This window comes from Pipistrellus hanaki (genome assembly GCF_964339955.1).
Source record: "Pipistrellus hanaki genome assembly, chromosome: 17".
NCBI lineage: Eukaryota > Metazoa > Chordata > Mammalia > Chiroptera > Vespertilionidae > Pipistrellus > Pipistrellus hanaki.
Window position 1 is genome coordinate 43,054,815 of NC_140519.1, and position 25,710 is coordinate 43,080,524.

General features: G+C 36.9%; 1 protein-coding gene across 1 annotated transcript in view; it reads right to left on the minus strand.

The window, feature by feature from the left end:
• Nucleotides 1-25,710, minus strand: part of TMEM67 (transmembrane protein 67) — a 37,575-nt gene that overhangs the window by 10,500 nt on the left and 1,365 nt on the right. The window contains exons 2-18 of the mRNA XM_084864694.1: nt 23,480-23,568; nt 21,415-21,508; nt 19,556-19,655; nt 18,800-18,869; nt 18,636-18,707; nt 16,169-16,231; nt 14,282-14,436; nt 14,058-14,166; nt 12,778-12,864; nt 12,391-12,456; nt 10,568-10,724; nt 9,637-9,760; nt 8,783-8,888; nt 5,843-5,899; nt 4,109-4,207; nt 2,345-2,443; nt 2,025-2,111 (exon numbers count right to left, since the gene is read on the minus strand). Of these exons, the coding sequence (XP_084720820.1) occupies nt 2,025-2,111; nt 2,345-2,443; nt 4,109-4,207; nt 5,843-5,899; nt 8,783-8,888; nt 9,637-9,760; nt 10,568-10,724; nt 12,391-12,456; nt 12,778-12,864; nt 14,058-14,166; nt 14,282-14,436; nt 16,169-16,231; nt 18,636-18,707; nt 18,800-18,869; nt 19,556-19,655; nt 21,415-21,508; nt 23,480-23,568 (1,634 nt within the window). The remainder of the gene's footprint in view (nt 1-2,024; nt 2,112-2,344; nt 2,444-4,108; nt 4,208-5,842; nt 5,900-8,782; nt 8,889-9,636; nt 9,761-10,567; nt 10,725-12,390; nt 12,457-12,777; nt 12,865-14,057; nt 14,167-14,281; nt 14,437-16,168; nt 16,232-18,635; nt 18,708-18,799; nt 18,870-19,555; nt 19,656-21,414; nt 21,509-23,479; nt 23,569-25,710) is intronic.

Here is a 25,710-nt window from a genome sequence, read left to right on the forward strand (position 1 = left end):
CCAGAGCACCAATACTGATTCTTTAAAAGCAAATATACTGCAGTCATAAGAGCATACAGTTTTCACAAGTGACAAAGTTATAATGCCACCAGAAATCACTAGAAGTTCATAAAATAACATGGAATCACCTAATTCACAGAAATTTTATGCACATATTATTTCGCCGTCCCTTCCTCCATCTTTGTTTGCAATAAGATTATGAAAAAAGGAGAGGTATACTGCCTCTCCTCTACAGGGCCCTTGCATAACTGACTCTCTTTTCCAAGGTTTCCAGAAAGAGACTTGGTTTTCCAGATAATCTGACTTTTTTATAAGTAAAGATATTTTCCCACTGTAATTTTCTTGTTCTAATTAAAGTTTTAAGGTACTTTAATAGTCCTTTTTTTTTCTTTCTATTTCTGGTATTGAGATTTCTGATTTAAATAATGTGTGGCTGAAGCACATTTTTCATTTATAGAAAGTAAGATGTTTAAAATGAGGCACTCTTCCTAGTTGATGCATTATTAATTAATCAAAGGATAAAAATCTAAGTATGGGGTGATTCCTCTCCTCAAGGAGGTCACAATAAGTGGGAAAAGCAGTTACTAATCATCATACAACGAGATGAGGTCTACCACAGAGGCATGTAAAGAGCTTTAGGTACACTGACAAGGAAGTGAGGAGAGGGATGATACGGGAAGAGGAGGAAAGGACTGTGGAGACAAAGAAAACAAATTCTAAGATTCCAGTACCTTTTACTTTCTATTTACAGAAACAAAATTCATGCCTGAAGACATTTTGTCCCCGTTGTCAGAGTATCATCAGATTTTAAAGAAGAAAGTCATAAAATGAAATATTATTTTATCAAATTAGCTATAAATCATTGAATTCAAACATATTTATGGCTCCCTAGAAAAAGCTGTTTAAACCAGATTTTCAAATTGAGCTATTACTCATCAAAGTAGTATAGCCCTAGCCAGTTTGACTCAGAGGATAGAGCATCGGCCTTCAGACTAAAGGGACCCGGGTTCAATTCTGCTCCAGGACACATGCTTGGGTTGTGAGCTCAATTCTCCTGCTGTGCAGGAGGCAGCAGATCAATGATTCTCTCTCATCATTGATTGTATCTCTTTCTCTCCCTCTCCCTTCCTCTCTGAAATCAATAAAAATACGTTTTTTAAAAGAGTAGACTTCCTATGTAAAACAGTAACTCATGCTTTCTTTCAAAATCCAACTAAATTGCAAAGATTTTGAAAGTCCAGTAAAACCTTGGTTCTCGGACATCTCCCATCCTGAACAATCGGTTCTTGACCAAGTTGTTTTCAAAAAAATTTCTCTGTTGTTGAACAAAACTTCTGTTCTCTACCCGACTACCCTTTCATGTTGACACCTGTATGATCAGTCACACGTCTCCTAGGTGACAGAGGTGAGAACGTATGAATCCGTTTATCACTAATCCTTGTTAACATCTCAGGAAATTGTGCTGTAAATATTTCAGTGGGTTTTTGTGTTTTTTGCTTTTGTTGCTGCTTATTAATATTAAACACATACAGTAAGTCATCATGGGTCCTAAGAAGGTTAGTGATAGCAGTAAAGTGAAAAGGAAAGCTGTGAGAATAATGACAGAGCTTAAAAAAGAAATAATTGCAAAGTACGACAGAACTGTTTGTATGTCTGATCTGGCTACTGACTACGGCACGGTGAAATTCATGATTAGCGCAATTATAAAACAGAGAGAGGCCATTAGGAATGCTGATGTTTGTAAGGGTATGAAAGTGCTCACAAAACAAAGATCCCAGGCAACTGGAAAAGGTTAAATCCTGGAATTATTTGGGAAACTGGAACGGATTAATTTAATTTACATTGTTTCTAATGGGAACAAATGATTCAGTTTCAATCAAATCGTTCCTTGAACGGCCTTCTGAAATGAATTAAGTTGAGTCATTGAATTCAAACATTTATGGCTCCACTGTGCTTTAATTTGAAAGACGTACAAGTGCATTAGCAGGCCTTTTACATTTTTTAACCTGTGCTTTCAACCTTACCTTCAGAGCAAAAGCACATCCCACAAAAGTAACAAAACGTTCCTCCTGAGTCGGCGTTGGTAGAAAAACAGAGACAGACTTCTGTGCCTGTGACAAAAATTACACCAGTAAATGTAAGCACAGGCTTTTACTAACCCGAAGAAAGCATAGAGGAAGGCTGTAATGCTCCCAATAAACACAGCGTACTCAAGGAATGCTGAGTGCAGCACTGTCTCAACGCCCACATCAGAAACACTCCCAGCTACAAGGAGCTCCTTCCGAACCGGCACTTACAGTTACTCATGAATTGGCATTCAGCTCAAATTCAGAAACTCACTCACTTTGAAGAAAATGAGCCAATAGAGACCTGTGGCCACAGTGATGATAACAAATACATTGGTCAGATCACCAGCATAGTACACCAAGAATTTCATAACTGTCTGCAATTTAAAAAGAATGACAGCTGTTATACACTCAATGCAGTTATGCCACCACTTTTAATAGCATATTCTGTACCCGCTGCTCGAGCATGCAGCCTTGTTTCATGTATGCATGGATCAGTTAGGAGGACCAACTGCGGCCACTCCCAGGTACCCTTTGGGTCCTTACCTCTGGGTCCATTCCCCATCGCCTGTCTCATTCAGCCCTCCTCCTCTCTCTCCTTCTGCGACAGAGCCCCATCCTAATGTTCTCAGTTTGGAGCCCTTCTCCGTCTATCCTCCACGCTACCACCAGTCAGTAAATTGGATTGACTGTCCCTCTTCGCCAGTGACTCTCTGCTGAAATATAAATTCCTAACCCATCAGGTCCTTCACAACCTAGACCAAAACTAACTTTTTTAGCTTCATCTGCCAATGCCGGCCTTTTAGTGATTTGCCACCCCACACTTTTCATCTCAAACATTTTGTGGAATGAAATGGGTACTGTCTCATCAAATATTCTTCCCTTATTCTCTCTGGTAAACTCCTGGGAGCTCTGAGGGCAGAGGCCATGTCTGTCTTTGCTCACGATCACTTATCCCAGCACCCGATAGAGGGCCGGGCCCCAGCAGTGGCCCGGTGACTGGTGTGGGATGCAGATAAAAATACTCCAGCTTCTCTGCGAAGCCTTTCCTGACCGTCCCAAATGGAAGTCACAGCCCACCCCTCTGAGTGCCGTGGCCTGCTCGGTTTGGAGTCGAAAAGATACCCTAGCACAAACAAGCTACTGTGCTGCTTTTTCATGTTCCTCATCAGCGAGATGGAAATACCTATTCCTGAGTCGCTATAAAAATTAAATGAGTGTAAAATGTATTTAATGCCTGCCAAAATTTCCTCTGTGGAAAATGGCAATAGTCATACCCAACTTCATACAGCTATTGTGAGGATTAAATGAATTATACATGTAAAGTTTAAAAAAGTGCCTGGCACATAGTAAATATTCAATAAGTGATAGATAAAAATTAAAAGAAAATCTATTTTAAAAGAGAAGTAAAACTGCAAAGTTAAAAGAATAAAACACGGGAGAAAATATTTTTGAACTTGAGATGGGAAAGGCCTTCTTAAGCAAGATCTTAAAAGCAAAATATAATATGAAAAACTATTCAGATGTGACAATATCAAAATTAAGAGTTTCTGTTAAACACAGGAACACATAGATAAATAACAGGGGGTCACACTTGGAGAAGAAATTTCAACATCAAAAAAAAAAGGGGATTCATATTTAGAAAATACAAACAAACAAACCCCTTTAAATAAGAACAATTGGAAGTCTAATAGAAAAATGGGGCAACAGATATAGACAAAAGGGAAAACCCAAATGATGCATGAAGCATATGAAGAGCAATCAGAGAAATAAAAACTGAGTCAACAATGACATACTCCTTACACCCACAGGTTGGCACAAAATGGGAAGGCTGGGAAAATACCAAGTGCTGGTGAGGGCGTGAGGAAGAAGAGCCGCACTGAGGGGCATGCAGATGGGGTGCAGCAATGTGGGAGGGGAAGGAGGGACCCTGCTACGCCAGAGAAACTCCAGGCAAACTTTTACTCACCCACTAGCTGTGTCTTATTAGAACATACAATAGTCAAAGCTAAAAATATACTTCAGATCTCCCGAGACCGTACCTGTAAATCAATCATAGGACTCCCAATGCGCCTCTTCCATCCCGCTGTCTTCAAAAGAGCTGTTAAAACAGCTAGCCCACCCAACACTCCCAAAGCAATCTAAGGAAAGAAAAGAAAATTTAGGAATTTATATAATTTCCCCCATCAGTGTTTAAAAAGAACACTATAAAGTCTACAAATACTAAAAACATGGTGGTGGATGATATGCTCAAAGAACATAGGAGCCAAACTGAAGACCCCACCCCCACTGGCCACATCTGGAACAATTTGGCAAGAAAATAGTGATTGGACTATGATCATAAGAATAAATAGGTATCCACTAGTCCTTACTGATTTAAATAAATAAGTAAATAAATAAATGTGGGCAAAAGAACAGCTCGTCTTTATATAATTTCAATTGACAAATATAGAAGAAATGATGGAAACAGAAAATCACCATCACACACATATCACAGTAATACTTTCTACAGACAAGAATTGTCAATAGACGCTAAAATTAGAGGTCAGAATAATAAGTGTGATATCTGCCTAATCTCAAAGCATTTCTCCCCAAGATATTTATTAGTTACAAATGGTAAAATACAGTAGAGAACTCTACAGATAATCATCTTAGTCATATGATCAAAGTTAATATCAATAATAAGATATATGGACATCAAATATTTTGACATGATTCACTGAGAAGGGCATAGTATCATTTCTGTAGTATTGTTACAGAAAACCGAAGAAGAACAAAGCAATACCAGAGAGATGGAGTTACATTTATTATGCGCAGGTCCAGAGGAAAATGTCTCTCAAATTCTGGGCCCTAACATGCAGGAATTCTCCCTATTTATATGATTTTACCCTCTTTATCTCCCAAATATGGAGTGTTTCTGGCCCCTTTTGCAAGTTCTTAAAGAGCCCGTATGTGCTGGGCCTTGAGATCTCAATCAGAGGCCCAGCCTGGTGCCAGCACTGATAACCTTGTCTGGGGAAAGTTTAATGGCCTCTCTGAAGTGGGAGTAGTCTTAGCAAGCAAGAATTTACAGAAGCCAATTAGCAGGCTTAAAATTTCAAACAGCAGTTTTCATATAAGATGGATGCTTCAGTATCTGTTCTAAAACTACATTTAATCATGGGAAGATATCACATTAGCCCAATTAAGAGCCATAATAATTCAAAAGTAGTAGGGTCAGGTATGAATGACAAAGAACAACTAAAGAACTGTCACAGATCAAAGGAGAAGCCGGCTAAAAGTAATATGCAACCCTGGCCTGCATCCTAAACAAAAAAAGGATAGTAAAAAATGTGAAATTCAAGATTAGTTAGTAGGATTATATCAATATTGATTTCCTGGTTATGATCTCTGTATTGGAATTATGTAAGATGTTAATATTAAGGGGAGGCTGGGTGAAGGACATAATTCAAATCTATTTTGACAACATTCCCGTCCATCTAAATTTTTTTAATTTAAAAAATATACTGCAAATATTTCAACAGGTTAAAATAAACTCACATCGCCAAAACCGGTCTGGCTCAGTGGATAGAGCATCAGCCTGCGGACTGAAAGGTCCCAGGTTCGATTCCGGTCAAGGGCATGTACCTTGGTTGTGGGCACATCCCCAGTGGGGGGTGTGCAAGAGGCAGCTGATAGATGATTCTCTCTCAATGTATCTAACTCTATCCTTCTCTCTTCCTCTCTGTAAAAAAATCAATAAAATATATTTAAAATTAAAATTAAAATAAACTCACATCTGTCTGGATACGTGGTTCTTCTTGATTCATTTCATATTCGACTGAGAAGGAAACCTGATATTTAAAATAAAGCAAATTAGCCATATTGAAATTATATCACACAAATCTACCTTTACTATAAAAATACATTTGTAGTTGGATTTTACCATAAATGCCATATTTTTGAACTATCAATACTACTAGTGTTGACCCTAACTTATACATAAATGGATATGCTTTGGAACTATTCATGCTGCTTAAATATTCCTTTTGAACATACATTCAGGAAAGAGGGTTTCATTAGAAGCTAGGTTAGTTCATTAATGGCAGTCAATCAAAACTAATCATTTATTTTCTGATAGTTTTCTGTAACTGAGGAATGTGACAGAATTTATGTATCAAGAATTTAGCTACTGGCTAACCAATCATAACCTAAGAAGGCAGATTAAACAAAGGGGTGAACAAGAATCCTAGGGATACCATTGTGTTAAGAGACAGAAAGAATCTGAATAAAAAGAGAGACAGGAAGAGAAAGAAGAAGCAGTAAAAGATAAGAGAAGCGGTATTGTGAGAGGTAGGAGAGGCAAGATACATAAGTCTCACCATGGACAGAGAGTTTCAGGAAAGTCAAGAGATCAGTGTCAAATGTGTGTCAAGTTAAAGAAATAAAGCCATTGTATGTGAAATTCATTGCAGACATTCATGGATAGAGTTTTTTCAAAGAATCAAAATGGCCCATTTATTTTTTCCTTTGTTTCTCTTGCCATAGGCAATGTATCGAATGAAAATTCTGATATGTGAGATGTCTGATATTTTTCTGCCTATATTTTCTCCTAGTATGTTTATGTCTGCTTGACTTACATTTAAGTCTTTAATCCACTTTGAGTTTATTCTTGTGTATGGTGTAAGTTGGTGGTCTAGTTTCATTTTTTTGCATGTAGCTGTCCAATTTATTGAAGAGACTGTCTTTATTGTGTCCTCTTGCCTCTATTGCCAAGTATTAACTGAGCATAATGGTTCGGGTTGATTTCTGGGTTCTCTGATCTACATGCCTGTTCTTATGTTGTTTCTATTATAGTGTTTTGCAAATGATGAAAGAGTAAATGGCTGGAAAATCAAGGAAAGATATACAATAAGAAGCTGAAAAGCTAACAAAATTAAGAAAGCATTTTATTGTGTATTTTTATTTGCTTTTAAGATGGGGCAACCTGAAAGGTGTTATAAGCAAAAGAAAGGGACTAACAGAAGCTGACTGAATAAGGAGCTAGGGTGAAACAGAACACTGGAGAAAGCTGTAAACAAATAAAAGTCCATTAGCTGAAGAAAGGAGGAGGGATCTTTTTCCCCTTAGAAACAGGAATAAGAGACAAGAAGGATAACGAAACACAGAGATTCTAAAGTATTAAAGAGGAAATCTGAGGAAATTCATACTGAATAGTCTCAATCCTCATAAAATATGAGGGAAGGTTATTTGCTGTTGGTGAGAGCAGAGAAGAAGCTGAATGCTTAAAACTAATGTAGAATTTTTGTAACAGCTGGCATAGAAATTAAGAAATGATGAAAGAACTGTATATTCTACACTTAGAATGAATTTGAGGTGGACTTTGTCAGTACAATTTTATGATTCTCTCAACTCTCTTATTTCCCAGTTTGTCTAGACTTAGTTTGGAATATTTTGGACAAGAAAAGATCCAGAAATGTTTTATGTTAAAATAAATATACTCATACTCTTGGTTACTCAAGAATAATTACTCCAGGAAATTGTAAACCAAGCCATCTTTTGTTACTAAGCATGCTTCTGGATTTTCTTCTTCTGTAATTACAGTATGTGTAAACCAGGACAATGAAATGAATTTAACACTGGATTAGGTAATACACATGAGGATTTAAATCTTTCAGAGAAAAGCTATGTTATGTGCCTTCTTTTTGCTTAATGAAAGCCTAAATCCAATAGTACTGAGTACAAGTACCAGCACAACAGGGAGGCCAAAAGCACTGGCTGAAGACACTAGAACATTAAAATTCAGAAAAGTAAAACAGTGGAAATTAAAAGCTAGCAGTGAGTCTTGGAGGAAAGAGGTGCTTAACCCCCCCATTTTTCATGTTTTTAGAGAGGGAAGGGGATAACCACTTAATCTCTCTGAGGAAAAGGCACAGAAGAATTACTTCTGGTTTGAATATATCCTCTCATTTACCCCTCTTCACAGCAGAATGCTGTATCTACTGGTGAGGTGCAGAGGAGGCACTGAGCGTGTACGGCTCAGCCTTTTCCAGGCTCCTGCTCTTGGGTGTAGCCTGTCGTCAGGGTGCACACGGTCTCTCTCCCATCTCCTGACCCTGCCAGGCAGCGGAGATCTTTAGTTCTGTGGGGAAAGTTAATTGAGTGGGGAAGTAGCAGAAAGCCAACTTGGCTGCAGGTCCAAACTGCATTCTCCAGTTCATTTTAGCACTAGGGATAGAGTTGATCATTTAAATCTTTTTCTGCCCGTTCAAGTGTGTCTTCAAGTGGGCAAGACTACCCACCGTAAAGTTTGAGTTCCTGGTTTAATCGGAAAAGAAGACAAAATATAGTATTAATTGTTTGATTTTGAGAGAAACATTGATTTGTTATTCCACTTATTTATGCATCCATTGGCTGATTTTTGTAGGCCAGGGCAAGGAGAAGACAAAACCTTAACAGAAGCAAGGTGGCCAAAGAGAATAAGCAGCAGGCTCCGCATCTCAGCATACCTCAATATCCTGGATAGGGAAGCCCAACTGGTGGTGACAATGTCTACAAAAAACTTCGTCTTGCCTTTTTAATACTCAGGATCCATAAGACTCACCTTTGACCATCATTAGAGAAAACTAATTAACACTTGGCTATATAAAGAGCAGTGTCTACGTAAAACTTGAAAGGGACTAATTTGTAATGTAAACTGTATCCCACATAGAGACACTGATTAGTAAAGAATTCACCTTCACAAACTGGCTGTTGGGGTCTTTGACATCAATGTCACTGTAGCCAATGGTGATTAAAGGAGGGTAGATGTTTCCTTTCTTTGTGTTGGGTACAAGGTGGATGCTGTTTAAAAGAAAATATACTTCTCATTATAAGTATGTCTAGGCCCTGAAACATACATTTAATTTATCGTTTCTTTTGAACTCAACATGGACAATTTGGGTAATCTCAGAACCAACCAGTTAATAAAGACTAGGGAAAATAAAACATAAACCAATGGTAATAACATAAGCTATCTTAAGTGGTTAAAATGTTAATATTAAAACAAACCCTCTGAACCCCGGGCAGTGTGGCTAAGCTGTTTGGAGCACTGTCCTGTATACGAGAAGGTCGCACATTGGATTCTTGGTCAGGGCACATAGCTAGCCTTCCGGTTCTATCCCTGGTCAGGCCATTTTGGGAGGCAACTGACTGATGTCTCTCTCGCATTGCTGTTTCTCCCTCTCCTCTTGCTCTTTGCCTCCGTTGGCCTACAGCAAAGTCATTAGTCAGCAAAGCCAAATATCAACAGTACAACGATTGAAATTTCTTTGAAGAGCCAAATTTTTTAAACTTAAACTTCTAACGCCACTTCTTCAAAATAGACTCGCCCAGGCTGTGGTATTTTATGGAAGAGACACACTCAAGTGGCCAGAGAGCCTCATGTGGCACGTGAGCCGCAGTTTGCCAACCATGGGCCTAGACCAATCTACTGCACAGATATCTAAAGTACCCTTATGTTGTTTTTTTCAATTCGGTTGTCTTTATTGTTTTCATTTGATAATTACTGGTATACTTTAAGCCTAATTTAGTGTATTAGACATTTGTTTACCTCAGAGATATTCGTGTAGCAATTCGAATTAATCTTGGCTGACTTCCTAAGTCATTTTCTCGTCCACTTAGTGCATCCACTAAGAAAATGCGCCGAGTTAAAATCCACTTGCCAGAGTTACTGTCTTTTATTATAAAGAGAGAGAAAAATAGCATTAAAAGTACCTTCAAATGGTTCCAGATCTGCCCAGCTGGTGTAGCTCAATGGTTGAGCTTTGACCCAGGAACCAAGAGGTTGCTGGTTTGATTCCTGGTCTGGGCTCATGCCCAGATTGTGAGCTCAATCCCCAGTGGGGGGCGTGCAAGAGGCAGCTGATCAATGATTCTCTCTCATCATTGATGTTTCTCTCTCTCTCTCTCCCTCCCTCCCTCCCTCCCTCCCTCCCTCCCTCCCTCCCTCCCCTCTCTGTGAAATCAATAAAATGTTTTTAAAAAGTTCTTCAAGATGGTGCTCAAGGAGAAGTTTACTGAATAAATTTAACACACAAAGTTAATACATTTTGTTTTAGATAAAATTGTTGTAAAAAAAAAAACACACACTCAACAAAACACATCTATTGTAAGAAATTCCTACTAGGTTTTTCTACCACATTTGAATGTTTTCTGATTGTTTGGACTTTTCATCATTTTGGAAGACCTGTCCCTGAAAATTACCTGAATAAGCAGAATTTTATAATATGTTCTATTAATTTTTCTCAGGACACACTTTTAGCAATAATATAATTTCTTAACAATAAGCATGACACGTTTTGTAAAAATGTTTGAATATACCAGCAATGTAATTGTTTCACTTTTTAGCATGCTATATAAAACCATAAAGTAAGAGAGAATCTATGACCTTTCTTATAATACATGGTATAGTACATTATCAGGTTGGTTGACCTATTGTTGAGTTGAGCTCAGAGAAAGAATGGCTTGCATGGACGTCTTACCTTGGTTCACAAACATTTTATTGTGTTGAAGATTTAGGTTTAACACAGGCAGAGCCCAAATATATTGGTGTTGATTTTCATCGGTATATTCAAGGTATAGATCATAAAATATAGGACTGGGAAAGTTAGTTAAGATCTTAGAGACAGGAATCACACACTGGAAAATAAAATGAAAAATAAAAGCATCCCAACTGAATATTACAAAGCATATTCATTATCTTTAAAAGACTGTTTTGTTTTGTTTTCATTTCTAGAAAATAAAGTATATTTAAATTACTTGTTTATATGCATTTCCTGGTACGTACCTTCCAAAACATGAAGCTATAAATATGATTTTTTTTAAATAAGGGCAAAAAAAAACTAACAGTAAAGAACTGCCTGGCTCTGGTCCTGCAGCCCAGCTATAGAGGGTATGCCTTCATTCTCAACATTAAAGGTACAGCAGTGAAAAGGGATGAGGTCCTAATTCTTTTTCCTGATGTACAGTGCTGCCTGTGATTTGGCTCCCCTTAACAAAGACAGGCTCATTTATCACTGCTCCTTACTAGTTTAGAGTCCATTCATACCAATCAACTTGCTGTTCCTAACTATGCTAGGCTACTCTATGTCTCTATTTTGCAAATGTTGCTTCTGCCTGCCTGTCCCTTCCCCACTATGTTCTCGTAGAAAACTCAAATTCATTCTATGAGCCCCGGTATGAAGCCCTTCTCTACTCCCCCAGGAACTGCCAATGCTGTACCTTGCCCATACCTATTGATCAACACTTACCATATTCTTTGTAAATTTTTGTTTATATAGCTGTTTTCTCTACTACTCTGAGAGGCAGTCAAGTTCAGTGGAAAAACCACAACTGTGTAACTTAACAGAACATTAGCTACACAATTTACTTGATGCAAGACCTTGAGTAAGTTACCTAGCCTCACCGGACACCGTTTCCTTCTCTGTGAAGCACAGATAATATGTATTTCACGTAGGTATTTCATGGGTCAGATAACAATGATAAAATGCTCAACAGCAGCAGGCATTTAACAAGTGTTGATTCTTCTGGCCACGGTAGACATATAACATTTATTTTTCTTCTTTGCGGGAAATAATATCTAACATTTCTGATAATAAAAGTGAATTCATATTCGTGATAGAAAATTTGAAAAATATAAAAGAGAAAAGAAAGGCGTGTATAATCCTATCACGCAGACATAACCACATTAAAAATGTTTATTTTCTTCCATTGTTTTCTATGATAGATTTCTCATCATGGCTTTACCAAAACTGGAATCACAGTTTTGTTCTATAGTGTGTATATATGCATTTAATCAAGAAGTATTTTTTGTAAACTACTGAGTGTTCAATGGATCATAATATTCCTTTGTATAATATTGTAATTTCAAAATGGGTTATAAAAAAGAAAAAGGTCAGGGAAGGAAGGAGGAGGAAAAGATTTGAAAAAGCATTTTATGGGAGGGTGAGAGGGATGAGTAACATTTTTATTAGTCACTAAAAATAAAGTAACACTTCTATTTTATTCCAAAACTCTCTGAAGTACACTTTGTTTTGAAGATCTATATGCCTAGAGGAGAATCAACAACTGATTATTAAAATCTAACATTATATGATGTATAAAACTCTGTGGAGGACAAGGTACTCTCTTCCTGCTAATTAAATTAAGATTTTCTGTACCCAGGTAATAAAAAAATGTCAATCAGTGAAGTTCTTCATTACTATTAAAAACATTTCCAATTTCAAACATTCAAAGTTTATTCCAATTATGCCAATGTGAAAGTGAAAATAAAATACTGCTTAATGCAGTTTAAACTTAAACTTACGTCTTGTTGATAGGTTGTTCCAAAAGAATAAGCTGCATTTAATCTTGTTTCTGTGTCTGGACAAAGCTACAACAAAAGAATACAACTGATAAATATCTCTCACTAATGTTTTCTTGGGTTGTAGTCAAGAATTCTCAAGTCCCAACATGGATATATACTTTATATAATATTTATCTAACGAATTAAAGGTGTAAAAATTAAGGAGGAAAAAAGTTAAATAAAAGTCCTAAAAAGATGGTTTTAATAAATTCACACACACACACACACACACACACACACAAAATCAACTGTTGCATGCAACTTCTCCACTATTCAAGCAATAAACGAATCTTTTCCTCAGGCAAAAATAAGGCACAGAAGTAATTCTTTATCCAGAATCACGCTGACCTGTAAAATACCACCTTCTAAAGTTTGCCACTTGAGAAAATTTCCTCTTACATCATAGGAAGCAGCAACAAACTTCATTTGTGTATTCTGATTAAAGAAAGATAAGAAAAGAATTTCACATACTCTAAAAGCAATATAATCTTCTATCTATCTATCTATCAATCTATCTATCTATCTATCTATCTATCTATCTAACGGCTAAGTGACCAGCCATAAGTCTGTCCGATTGGCTGGCCAGCACATATGACACGCACTGGTAACTTAAAAATAAATACTGACTCACACATGTGCGATACATGCAAAGCTCTTGCTGGTGCCAATCTGGACAGAGCAGGAACATTCCCACCTGATCCCATTTTGGACATGGTCAGTTATATGTTGCTTTCTTTTGAGTTTGAAGAGCATGTGGCGTTAAGTTAAAGTTGTAAATACTTTATCACAAGGGAAATTAGTCAAGTACTCAGAGTGTTTTTACTCTTAATGTGGTATAGAGGGAGGTATTAGAATAAGTTTAATCAATTTATCAGTGATTGTTTTTATCAATGTGGTTTTTATGTTACTTTTTTGTTGTTATGTTATTTCTTCTAATTAATTTCCTTTCAATGTGCACAAATCCGTGCACTGGGCCACTAGTATTCTATAAAGAAATTGTTATTGATGACTGATCTTTTATTTTCCCAGAGATCAAATATTAAATTCAAAATTATCTTAATTTTGAAGCAAAATACGTCTAAGTGTCTCTATGACTGAACACACCTAAAATAAATGGACCAGATTCTGTGTTCTTTTTTTGGTATGAAAACGATTGCTTCAGAATTGAGGGGCAGTGCTAGTGACAGATAACCTCCTTTCAAACCTGTTTAAATGGGGTGTAGAGAGGGGGGAGGAATAATCTGTTACTTCATTCCTCAAAGTGGAAAAGCTGGAGAACGGGGACCATGAAGTGCCGGGGAAATGGCAGTGAGCCCTATGTTTGGAAGCACTTCTTAAACATGCAGAGATATAAAGGGACAGAGATTGTTTTGCATTTGGTGATGAGAACTACCTTTCCCAACCTGACAAGTGGTAATTGCTGCCATAATCACATAATCCAGATATATACATATATGTACTCAAATGAGACAGCTAAACTCTATTTTTTTTAGTTCCTATGAGTAGTTGATACTTAGATTTAGGTTAGTAATTAAGATTTAAAAACAACCCAAAGGAGCGATACTTATGACTAGTAGCATTCTTATTACTTTTTCAAATTGAATATAAAAATGTAGTTATGCTTGTACCTGGTTTTGCCCTTTAAAACTGAAATTTGAAGGAAAAGGTGTAGTACTGAGGACTTGAGGTGCTAACCCAAGCTGATATCCATAGAACAGCCATGGAAGATTCTGTTTCCTATAAACAATTACAATTGTTTTAATAATGGGGAAGCAATATTTATATTAATATTGTGAAAGTAATTGCACTGAATTTGGTCAAAATGACAGTTCATCTATCAGACTATCCTCACCAAAATGAAACAGAATGAACAGTGCGGAGTCCAGGAGTACTTTCAGAGACAAACTGAAATAGTCCACATGCATCAAAAGTGGCATAGTTATAAGAATTCATGTTCATCACACACATATTTCCAAGAGCTTGGCAAGCTGTTAGATTGGCATATACCTACAAGAGAACAATGACAAATGTAACATGGATTTTAATATCCTAAGAAAAGTTGATATAATAGATTATGCCTGGCTTTAATTTTACCTATTCTACAAATTATTCTTTTGGGTATTCCTTTATTTTTGATACCATTCCTCTGTTTCAGTACAAAAGAATTTTCTATATGGCAGAAGAATAATGTACCTTTTATGCAAATACCTTGCAAACTATTCTGAAGGGATGGACATTTTAATTGTAAAGTTAGGCTAAAATTAAAGACAAGCAATTGAAAGAACTAAAAACTTATAGCATGACATTTAAAAGAACTGTTAAGTAGGATAATTATATTTGAAAGAATAATTTGTTTGCATTTTAGATTATATATATATATATATATATATATATATATATATATATGGCTAATATGCAAAATGTCCCATTGGGAGTTCAACTGGGAGTTCAATAGCTCGCTATGATGTGCACTGACCACCACAGGGTGGCACAGAATGAAGGGAGGCCCCAGCCAGCAGCCGGCAGCCAGGTAAGGGAGGCCCTGGCCAACAGCCAGAAGGCCCCAATGGGCCCTGATTGCCAGCCAGGCCTAGGGACCATACCTGCGCACAATTTTGTGCACCATTCCTTTAGAGTGTGTGAGTGTGTGCGTGCGTGTGTGTGTGTGTGTGTGTGTGTGAATCTATCCATTGAGTTAAGTAATTTGTTTTATAAATAATAAAATAAGACAATGTGTTGAGCCGCTCAAACTTCTTTTTCAGTTTTCCCCATCAGAAAAAGGAAACTCCATTTTTACAGTTATTCAAGACAAAACACTAGAGTGCTCTTCTTTTCTCCCTTCCCATATCCAATTAATTAGTAAATCATGCTGGCTCAATGTCCAAAATATAAGCAGAAGTATATCCAAAAGTCTCTTTCATTTCCATAGTACCATCCTTGTCCCTTACTCGGATTACCTAATAACTCTCCCTAACTGGCCTCCCAGCTTCTGTCCTTGCCCCAACAAAATCTGCTCTCTCTGCTATAGTGGTCCTTTTAAAACCTGACGTTCAGTCATGCCTTCCTTTGTAGGAAAACCTTATCTCCCTTACAGTAAACCCATCCTTGCCCCAGCCACTCCTTTCACCCCCGAACTCACTGCTCCACTTCCCCTGCTCTCTCTGCTCCTGCCACTCCAGACTCTCTCCTGTTTCTTAAGCATGAACAAGCCAGATAACTCCTGCTCTGGGACCTCAGTACCTGCACGATCTTTGCTTAGAACATTCTTCCCTTAACGTGGTTCACACTCACTTTCTTCAGATCTCCACTCAAATATCACCTTTTCAAAGATGCCTGTCCTGACCACCCTATATAAAATAGCACCCTCTTCCATTCTCAATGTGCTTTATCCTGATTTATCTTCAGAGCACTTAGCATCACTTGACATTTTAAATGTCTTTTTCTGAAATACATAAACTGATTTAAGAACAGGGCTGGGAACAGAATAGGTCATCAATAAACATTTACTAAATGACTGTATCAATCAGTTTCAGCTGAATAAGCTTAGAGACATCTTATATAACAAAATATAAAATTAATAACATTTTCTTTATATATTCTCATTCAATCCACTAGAAAAGATTTATTCTTCTAATAGTCAAAGAGATATATCTACTTAGAAAACTTCTGTGATCTGAGGAAGAAAAAAGTACAATTCTTCAAAATTATATACAATTATTTTTTTAAAATTCAAACTTACCCTACAAGCAGCTGCTGATGAATGCAAATACTTTGCAAACCATTCTGAAGGGATGGTCATACCCTATAAACAAAAAGTTGAATTTTAGTTTTAAGTTCAAATAAAAATTCCTTAATACTACATTAGGAAGATGTTAATAATGCATATTAATGAATGCAAAAAGACTAACATGACTTTCTCAATGTGATTAAAAACATAGATTCTAATGGGAATATAAGAATTAATTCTAGCCCTGGTCGGTGTGGCTCAGAGGGTTAGAGCATTGTCCTATGCACCGATCAGGGAATGTGCCTAGGTTGCCAACTCCATCCCCAGCAGGCGGCATACCAGAGGCAGACAATCGGTGTTTCTGAAGGCAGTATTTTTCTCTCTTTAAATATCAATAAAAAATATTTTTAAAAAATAAGGTTTCACTTGAAAATGAGAGATTAAAAAGAACTCTGAAGTATCCATTTAGAATTAAACTCCTTTATTTTAGTTAAGCCTTGATTGTGGTTGGTATCACTAGGAGGAATTGACCTCCAGGCCAATTGGCTGTGAGGACCCACTGTGTCTATAATGGAAGAACTGCTGTGCTGGAGACACCCTTATGGGGCAGGACTGGGTTCAGTGGAGCTTTGGTGCTCACTGAGTCTGCCTTTTGAGTGTGTCACTTATGGATATGAGGAGCTGAACTCTGGTATCATCTCACACTGACCACTAGGTACACTGGCTCCTGGACCTCCAAGGAGGTGCAAAGTCAGCCACTGCCTGAGGCCACCCATCAGGAACTACAGTGAGATCTACAGATTTCTCCTCTTTATTTGGGGTTTGAAAGTTTTGGAACTCTCTGATCCAGCTGCAGTTTGTTAGGTTAGGCTGTGAAAGGACAGGCCATTCATATGCAAAAGCCACTGTGCACAGCTTGGGTGGGGTTGTAAATTGGGAGGGGCAGGGTCTCAGGAAATCACCAGGGCAGAGCAAACAGCGATGGTTGCCAGTCAGCTGACTCTGCATCTCCGAGTCCCCATGTCCTGTACCCCCATGCAGTAACAATAATTCCTGCAAGCACCTCTGCGAAAAAGCCACCCTCACTTTCCGACCCAATGCCAGACAATGCAGTTTCTCCCCATAGGAGTCTAGGTCCCCAGGATCTCGCCGGAAACTGGAGTTCAGAGCAATCGGGAGCTTGTATCTCCCTTCGAGTGAAAAAAACAGCACACTCAGTTGCCAGCCCATTTCACTAGCCTCCGAACCTCGGCTCTTCTGTGCTTCCGCACCTGCTACCAGTCTCAATGTGCTTTTTTCTTTCCTTCTAGTTGTAGAATTTCTACTCAGCCAGACTTCCTGTGGTTCTGGATAATAGCTGTTTTGTCTTTTAGTTACAGTTTTGGTGGGGTTGTGATTGACAGCACGTACAGGTGTATGTATACCTTATGCTGCCATCTTGGTTTCTCCTAAACTCCTTTATTTTAATACTAGAGGCCTGATGCACAAAATTCATGCATGGATAGGGTGCCTAGGCCTGGCCAGCAATCAGGACCGATCTGTGGAATCAGGGTCGATCTGTGGAGTGACGGGGAAAAGCGGGGGGCACGATTGGGGTCCCCACTGGTACCCGCCTGGCTGGCCTGGCGCTGCCCGCTATACTCCATGTTTATAACTAACTTCCAGTCAGTCCTCTAACTCCAATTCTCTTGGATTTGTGACCTCTTCAGTTCCAATTTATTCATACTTTCCATTTTACATCCCAGATGCTGGCATCACTAGGATCTGTTACAAAAGCTCTAACTCTGTGCTGTCATCTATAAATAAAGAACCTGGCTGGGTAAGAGAAATCCTCCTGTCTCCAGTGACTACCATGTACAGGCACTGTGAGATTGGTGTTATTATTATGCTCAATTTCCAGACGATGAAACTGAAGTTTAGAAATGTTAACTAAATCCAAAGATACAAAGCAGAAGACTGGTAAGTCCAGAGTTGAAATTTAGTCTCTGGTGCTCCTAACTAAATTATACTGCATTCTTTACATGACCTTGAATGGACCTTTCAGTCTAAACATTCTGAGATTCACTGAAAAAAGAATGAGCCAAAGTAGAGAAGACAGGAACTGAACTTATAAAGGATAATGCTGAGTTGTTAGTCTGTTTCCTAGACTGAATAATTTCTGTTTTAAAGTGATTTACAGCCTAGCGAGTTTAGCTCAGTGGATACAGAGTCGGCCTGCAGACTGAAGGGTCCCAGGTTCAATTCCAGTCCAGGTTGCAGGCTCAATCCCCAGTGGGAGGCTTGCAAGGGGCAGCCAATCAATGATTGTCTCTCATCACTGATGTTTCTATCTCTCTCATTCTCTCCTTTTTTCTCTGAAATCAATAAAAGATTTTTTTAAAGTGATTTACACATACATGTTCCTTATTTTAATCCCAAATTAATTACTAAAGAAATGCAGAAATATTAACAATGAAACAAAAAATTTAAATGTACTCACAAGCTCTCCGTAACGTGCAGGTGAAATCATAGGTGGAGGAAAATTCCCTGTGCTGAAACATAAGCCCCCTGTCTAAAAAAGGAATGAACAAATGAATAAATAAATAAGAAAGTATAAGCAATTTAATTTTAAAATGTGTACTTTATCAATTTGATTAGCCTTACTAAAATGTTAGGTTCTGAGCACACACAGGACCTGCTGGTATTAATGAATGTTGGCTCACATCGGACACACCTGTCAATATAACAAACATAATATTTAAAATGTCAGTGAATTATACTAAACCTGAATTTAATCAAGAACTTGCCTTCTAAACACTAGATTAGATTCAATCAGCTAAGCAATTACTTGTGATAAGAAAACAAATTAAAAATATTACACTGACTTGAATCGTTTTATACTACTCTTAGTATTACAAGGCCAGGTATGAATAAATAAAATTAACCAGAAATAGGAGTGTATTCTCTTGAAGCTATATGGGATGTAAGGAATAAGTAATACTGAAAAGTAAAGATGGATAAATCACTCAATTAACAAACGAGCCCAACAAACTCATATAAATGAAACCAAGTCCATTTTTGTAAGTACTTATATCAAATACACTTTCCCTATTTTACCTGCCACAAAGCAAAAAGTAACATGCTGAAAAGAAACATGTATCTACTACTTATCAAACATACAACCAACAATTTTAAAGTATTCATCTTTATTTTAGGAAAATATATTTTTCATTAATGAACAATATAAAGGGACAGAGGGCATTAAACTAGTTGGGGACACTGATTGTTTTATTTATTTATTTTTTAAAATATATTTTATTGCGTCAGAGCAAATGATATGGGAAAGTACTTCAAAAGGGTACAGAATCTGCATAAATATAAGATGATGCTAATGAAGTCAGCACGCAGCACACTGCTTACCTGTTTCCTAACGCATTTGCTACTGTAAAAGAGTTTTCGCTTCCATCACAGGGCCTACAAGTTGCTTGAGACAACAACGTTCCATTTACATCTCTTTCCACTAAAATGTAAAAACAAAATTCAGACGTGACTCATAGTCAATATCTAAGCTTGTACACACTTACTAAATCTCACTGGCAATTCTAACAATTCTCAAAATATTATCTGCATTAAAGGCAAGTGAAGCACCTCAATTATATAGAAAAGTGAAATCCTCCCCATTCACATAAAAATAACAACACACACACACACACAAACACACACACACACACACACACACACACACCCCAAAAACTAATTCTCCAAATCCTCAAAACAATGAATTAATATTTTTTAAAATAAATTTTATTGATTTTTCACAGAGAGGAAGGGAGAGGGATAGAGAGCTAGAAACATCAATGAGAGAGAACCATCGACCAGCTGCCTCCTGTACATCCCCTACCAAGGATGTGCCCACAACCAATGTACATGCCCTTGACCGGAATCAAACCTGGCACCTTTCAGTCCGCAGACCGACGCTCTATCCACTGAGCCAAACCGGTTTCAGCTAATATTTTTTCTTGAAAATTTTCCTTACCTCTTACCTGTATGTTTCTAATACACTGAGAATGGGGAAACAAGCATTTTTACACACTCCTGCTAAGTTTCTGCTACTTAGAAGGCCCTTGATAGTATCTATTAAAATTTTACATTCACATACCCTACACACTACAATTTTATTTTTAGACACCTAGCCTACTGAAACATATATATATATATATATATATATATATATATATATATATATATATATATATATATGCGTTGTATTTGTATTTGTTTTTGAAGCATTGTATTTGTTAGAAAACAACCTAACACATGGTCTATCTTTATGAAAGACCCGGTGCACTTGAGAAGAATGTATATTGTGCAGCGTTGGGGTGAAATGTTCTACAAATGTCAATTAAATCCACCTGATCTAGTGTGTCCTTTAGAGTCACTGTTTCCTGTTGATTTTTTGTCTGGAATATCTATCCAGTGAAATTAGTGGGTGTTCAAGTCCCCTCGTATGACTGTATTGTTGTCGATCTCTCCCTTAAAGTCCTCCAGAAGTTTTTTTTATATGTTTAGGCACTCCTATATTGGGTGCATATTTGTTTACCAGGGTTATATTCTCTTGTATCATTGATCCCTTTGGTATTATGTTGTGACATCTGTTGTCTCTTGATGGCCTTCATTATGAAGTCTAGTTTGTCAGAGATGAGAATTACTACCTCAGCTTTTTTTTTTTTTTTCCTTTTCCATTTGCTGGATACTGACATTAAGAGGAATGCTTAGCCGAAACCGGTTTGGCTCAGTAGATAGAGCATCGATCTGCGAACTGAAAGGTCCCAGGTTCGATTCCGGTCAAGGGCATGTACATTGGTTGCGGGCACATCCTCAGTAGGGGGTATGCAAGAGGCAGCTGGTCAATGTTTCTCTCTCATGGATGTTTCTAGTTCTCTATCCCTCTCCCTTCCTCTCTGTAAAAATCAATAAAATATATTTAAAAAAAAAAAAAAGAGGAATGATTATTTTTCCTTATTAAGCATCATGCTGGCTTTTGATATTTGTTCATATTATATTAAGGAATCTAATCTTACATTATTAAGAATTATTAAAAATCAGGTAGGGTTTTTTATCTTCTTCCTAATGCCTGATGCTGTTTCAAACATTAAATTTTGAAAAAAGAGTAATAAAGAAATTGTTAAGAAATCACCATACTATTTCAATTAATGCCCATATCAAAAACAAACACAAATGAAGATGTGTTACTATTTCATAAGAAATCTACTTCTTACCTAAAATGTGGCCACTGGGACACTGGCATTTTCCTTCTGAAGTTAAATCAGCAGGACAAGAAATGCAATTCCAGCCATCATTGGTAACACCTTTCTAAATTAAAAAAAAATTATTTTCTCCTTAACTTCTTCCTCCTTTGATCATGTAAGTCCAAAAGCCACAATACTGTATAATTTGTAGTTTTTATTCTCATACATAGTAAACATCTAGGCATGTAAAAATTTCCTGTGTAGCCAATTTGTGTTTATATTTCAAAATTAAAATATACATTTATAACCATGTATTGGCTACTATTAACTTTGGGAAATAGTTCTTTTTTCTTCATGATTTTCAGTTCAAATGAGTTCTTGCTTTTATAATTCAGTTTTTTCATTTATAAAGATAAAACAACATTCAACAGAATTTAATAGCCAATTAAGTTTAGCTTTATTTGTCTTAAAATAATTACCTATTCTAATCTCTCATAATCCAAATACATCAGCTTTTAAAAATTAAGTTATGATTCAAAATGGGGTAATGTATAGTATATAACATGATACGTGAACAAAATTGTTAAATTATGAGTCTATTTCCTTCCATCCATTTATAGTTTATATAAGTAAAATACATCATTCAAAATTAAGCTTATTATATGATTGAGGAAAAATATGAGACAAAAATACAATAATTACATTACGAACATGAATGTAGCCAAAATTAATAGAGAACAATGGCAATTAAAAATAATGCCACAGCCGAAACCAGTTTGGCTCAATGGATAGAGCGTCGGCTTGGGGACTGAAAGGTCCTGGGTTCGATTCCGGTTAAGGGCATGTACCTTGGTTGCAGGCACATCCCCAGTAGGGGGTGTGCAAGAGGCAGCTGATGGATGTTTCTCTCTATCGATGTTTCTAACTATCTCTCTCCCTTCCTCTCTGTACAAAATCAATAAAATATATTAAAAAAAATAATGCCACAATTTATTTTAAATTGGATATATTAATAAGTGCTCCTATATTTGGCAGCACATTTATATAAGACTACTTAAAAATTATGACTTCTTAGTAATGTCATTGAAAAATAAATCTCCTTTGGCATCATTTCCTAATAATGGCTATTTATCATAAGGCCAGTATTTTCAAAAGTAAAAAGTAAGTATCAAAATTATCATCAAATCTATAAGTACTAGACATAAGGTAACTGAATATTACATTCCTAAATTCAAGTGTTTTTTTTTTAACACAAATAATGAGAAGGTATAGTAGTAGTAAAGTCAGAACTAGCACACAGAGAGACTCTTTATCTTAAATGATTGAAAATATATTTCTGTTCAGAATCATCCTATATAATAACTGTTAGCTTCCAAATTTTTCAAAAATCCTACATAATAAAAATATGGTATGCAAACTGTCCCCTTGACTGGGAGTTCTTCAAAGAGTTCGACCAGGGGCTGGGGCTGGCCTGCAGCAGGTGGCCAGGGGAAGGGAGGGGAAAGAGAGAAAGGCAGCGGCCAACCACTAGGCACCCTACCAGTGCATGAATTTCGTGCACTGGGCCTCTAGCTACAATTAATGAAATGACTAAGTGAATGGCAACAGATATTATTTAACCTATTTAATGATGCAAATTGGCATTTCATGAACTTACCAATGTAATATCATTACAAGCATAAATTATTATATAAAACATTGAAATATAGGTCTAAGACACTGAACTCAATTTGTACCAAAGGATACACATATTCCAAATTGCTGTATATATGTATCATTCATTTTTTTTTCTTTATAACTGAATTACTCTACTCTATGAGGAAAAATAAAAACACACATTTTTGTAGGCGTTTTTTATTTCAAATTTTAAAAAGCAAAGCAACAGATTCCCATTTACTCCAAGTTTACATAAAATTTTACCAACCTCCCAAAATGTGCTCTAGCAAAAAATAAAAAAAGAAAAAGAAAAAAAGTTAGCTTTATAATGTTAAAGGTGGTGGGGAAATAGTAGTGTACAGTATTAAATGGTAGTTTAAAAAATGCGTTTAATTTACTACCTTCACAGTGAAATTATTTAAAGATATATACTTCATACCTTGTCGTCTGGGCACTTTTTACAAATAATATCTGCTCCTCCATTATTAGAGATCATCTGAAATCCTGGTAGACACACACATGAAGTTCCTAAAAAGAAGAGAACCAATTTTGACCTTGGTAAATAAAAACGTAACCCCAAGACAGGGAAACTTTTAATAATTCTTAAGATCGCCGGGACCGGTTTGGCTCAGTGGATAGAGCGTCGGCCTGCGGACTGAAAGGTCCCGGGTTCGATTCCGGTCAAGGGCATGTACCTTGGTTGCGGGCATATCCCCAGTAGGGGGTGTGCAAGAGGCAGCTGGTTGATGTTTCTCTCTCATCGACGTTTCTAACTCTCTGTCCCTCTCAATTCCTCTCTGTGTAAAATCAATAAAATATATTTTAAAATAATAATAATAATAATAATAATAATTCTTAAGATCTAGAAAAGTAGTCTAGTAGTTTAGAGCAAGACTCTGGCGCCAGTAGGTTCAAATCCAGAAACCTACTCCTTGGGGTCTAATCTTGAGCAAGTTACTGAACTTTTTTCTGTATTCTGGCTTCTCCTCTGGTAAAAGTGGAAAAAAGCAATACTTCCCTCATAGGGGTTAGTATGAATATTAAATTAGTTACTATATATAAAGGTCTTAGAATGTGTGGGGCATACAGGAGGTACTGTGTTCACTACCATTTTTAGTGCAAGCATAATAAACGATTGAACTATTAAACCAATAATATTAACGGATACGGAAATTTCACATTTCTACTTCAGCCACACACACACACACACACACACACACGCATGTTCAATAAATTTGCATTTACTGTATTTTTCGGACCATAAGACGCACTTTTTTCCCCCCAGAAGTGGGGGGAAAAAGTCCCTGCGTCTTATGGTCCAAATATAGCCTACACATATACTGTAAAAAAAAAGTTTTTTTTACTTGCCCGGCTCTGTGTGGTCTCTGTGTGCTTGCCCGGCTCTAAAATGGTTCTAAATGCTGCTGTTTACTTTACAGGGTTGATTACATGTGTTTATGACTGTGATGTTGGGTTTTAATGCACATAAAACATTTTAGGACACTATATTTGTTTCAGAATCTTTTTTTCTTCATTTCCCTTCTCTAAAAACTGGTGCGTCTTATGGTCCGGTGTGTCTTATGGTCCGAAAAATACGGTACTTTGTCAAAACAAAACCTATTAGAAAAGTTACACTCATTCCAATAAATTACCATATTCTTCTGTTTGCACAGATAGTAAACATCATGAGATCATCAGTATTCGATTTGCTGGGAAGTAAGGACATCATTCTCTAAGGAAGCCTGGAGTGGAAACAGCACCCACAGGAATCTTTGTACTAGAATGCATACATCCGGGTTCATACTTATGAAGCTAACACCAGACACTTGGGAGGCTGTGAAATTCTTTCTCATTGATATCTCCTCACCTGAGTGGCCTGACCTGTCCTATATGATGACTTAAATGGGGATAGGAAAGATGGCAGAAATTTAATACCCTGGGGGACCAAATTGAGATTGAAAACATTGTAGACTTTTCCATCTTGATTCGGTCGCACCAAAAATAGATCCAGATATATAGAAGCATGGAACAGACTGAGAAATTTCAGAGAGAATGTGGATGGGGGGAGATTAATCGGGGAACTTAGGATGAATCTATCATTAGCCCATGGACACATGGTGTGGTGAAGGCCAGGGAGAGGCTGGTGTGGGGTGAAGAAGGAGGGGGAGATATCTGTAATACTTTCAACAATAAAGATAAATTAAAAATCAAAACAAACACAAACAAACCTTAGGCTTTAGAACATAGGAAAAGTCTTATTCTAAGCAGTTTCTGTGAAGAGAACCAGGACCAAATGATGACCATTAGCTTTTAAAAAATTAAGTTTTAAGCAAAAAAAACAGATAAAAATTGGGCTTAGTTGAAAGAGACTTTAAGGTCAATTAGTAATATTCAATAATAAAAGGAATAAGTCCTAAGGAAATCTATACTATTATAGATGCATGCTATAGTGGAAATACATGGGTCCAGGCTGAGGGCAAAGACACATGCTCTTCCAGTCCCCAAGTGAGGTGGCAGAGAGGACATTACAACCTTACCTGGACTGCAATGCTCTTATCTTTTAAACGAGAGGGCTGGACCTGCCTGAGTGTAAGGTCCCTTCCAGCTCCAAGTGTCTGGCTTTTTTAAAAATTATTAATATATTTTTATTTATTTATTTATTTTATTTTT